This window comes from Hippocampus comes, unplaced genomic scaffold, assembly GCF_001891065.2.
Source record: "Hippocampus comes isolate QL1 unplaced genomic scaffold, H_comes_QL1_v1.1 scaffold254, whole genome shotgun sequence".
NCBI classification, from domain to species: Eukaryota; Metazoa; Chordata; class Actinopteri; order Syngnathiformes; family Syngnathidae; genus Hippocampus; species Hippocampus comes.
Genome location: NW_017805874.1, coordinates 194,805 through 196,816, shown reverse-complemented (window position 1 = coordinate 196,816; position 2,012 = coordinate 194,805). Strand labels below are relative to the sequence as shown.

The following is a 2,012-nucleotide window of genomic DNA, read 5'->3' as shown; positions in this document are numbered from 1 at the left end:
TATATATATATATATACATATTTTTTTTTTTTAAATATAAATTAGGCCATCCCGGCCAGATCTTTCCCTTAAGAAAAATATAAGCAGTGTATCCTAATCTTCGCTAGCTACTTGCCGGGAAAAAATGTGGTTTAAAGTTTAAATACGTAGTTCACAATCCATTTAATTGAGTGAAATCATGTATAGTGTCTTGGAAAAAATTAAGAAACATGGACTCTTACCAGATGAAAATGAATCAAAGAGAAGAGCTACTGGTTCCCTTGTGGACAACTGAGCTCTCCTTCTCATAATTTCTGCTTATTTGTTTGTATCATCAAAATTGCCAAAGAGTTGACTTAAGCAGATAGTGTTTTGGAATTCTAATACGTGTTGTGATTGGCCAAGGACAAGGCATGATGATGCAGCAGTGTAAAGGAGTGTCAAGTTAAGTAGATATCACAATTTAACCAAAAATATGCTATGTGGCTAATGAAATGCAATTGGTACACCTGATTGCACAACTCTAAGTAAAGTTAAGCAAAATTTTACAATAGCTGTTTTCTGTTTTGTGTATTTGCAGCTCTCTATGATAATAAAACACATTTTCAGCGACCAAAGTGTTTTATCCTCATCTCTACAGTGATGACTTGGGCATGCAGTGAGGCAATCAGTTCTGTAAGTATTTTGTAAAGAGTTCTTACGTCTGCTGTTTATATATAGAGAAGAAATTAACTGCACCTGAACACACCGTGCTGTCAAAGTCCTGAAGGTTGCAGATGGCACTGCAGTAATCTGCTTCAGCAAAGGTGGTGTCTGCATATGGGTATCGAGTGTTGAGGGACTGGTGCTCTCATGTGGCCAACACAATCATGAGCTGAACATGCTCAAGACTGTAGCCCAACTGCCACCGTGTCAGCCGTCGAGACCTTCATGGAAATGACGGGTCTTTCAGGAAACACCTTTATCAAATCAGTCTGGTTTGGTGCTGTCACCAAGAACCACAAAAAAAAGTAAAGCAATGGACAGTTAGGACTGCGGATAAGATCATTGGTACCACCCACTCCTTATTGTTCTTAACATCTATAAAAATGGGTCGACGCTTTACAACCAAAGGAAAATACGTGTCCCAGGTTGACAACAGTTAAGAACCATTGTTATAGTAGTTTTGAAGCATGGTCCGCGGACCACCAGAACAACAATGTGTGTATGCTTCAGTCGTTGCATGAAAGTCTGACTTAATTTGGTTGGAACAGTGATTCCCAAACAGCGTGCCAGGGCACATTAGTGTGCTATGAGAGCTGTAATGGTGTGCCATTGGAAATGATCACATTTCACTTAATCGGTGAGAAAAATATTTATTAATGACAAAGAATGAATTTTTTTCCCTTTATCTATGCCAGCAACTTATAGTGACAGAAAGAACAAATAATTATCTCATACATGGCAATTTTCCGCGGATCCGCGGAAATCCGCCGTTTTATTTCTTAAATTGATCATTTTTGTGAATCGTCTAAATCCGTTGAGAAAATTTTAGGGGCGGTGAGGTACCTTATCGTCGAGTTTTCACGAGCTCTCCCGAACAGTCTCTCCGTTTTCCCTTTGTAAACAGCCCTGCGATTGGACGTGTATGAAAGCTTCAACTAATCAGATCACTGAAGGCATTATTTGTTGCGGAAGTCTTAGCTCGATTATAAACGGCCCAGCGATTGGTTAACTACAAGCGATTGGACCAATCAAATTGCATGTAACATATTGTTTTACCTGATTCATGGCGGCCTGTTCGTCTCGCAAATTCATTGTTCTGGGATCGTTTTGAGCGGAATTATGAAATTTTTGACGAAAGATCAGGAGTCTTTAATCCTAGAAATTGACTCAAATGTCAAGAATAAATTCCGATTGGACTGGCTTGACAGAAAAGTCACTGTAAAGGTTAAAATTGGTTCCAAGTTCGACGAAGTTACAGAAGCTCTTGGACAATAAGCTTTGACGTAGCAGGCAAAGCTTATTGTGTGTATTGTAGTGACTTAATTAAC

The 2,012-nt window shown here is 39.0% G+C and overlaps 1 protein-coding gene across 2 annotated transcripts in view; it reads left to right on the top strand.

Moving 5' to 3' along the window:
• The window catches only part of ak7b (adenylate kinase 7b), a 44,551-nt gene that overhangs the window by 1,264 nt on the left and 41,275 nt on the right, over positions 1-2,012 (top strand). For both annotated transcript variants that reach the window (XM_019888836.1, XM_019888835.1), the window contains exon 4: positions 560-654. In XM_019888836.1, coding sequence (XP_019744395.1) covers positions 560-654 — 95 coding nt within the window. The remainder of the gene's footprint in view (positions 1-559; positions 655-2,012) is intronic.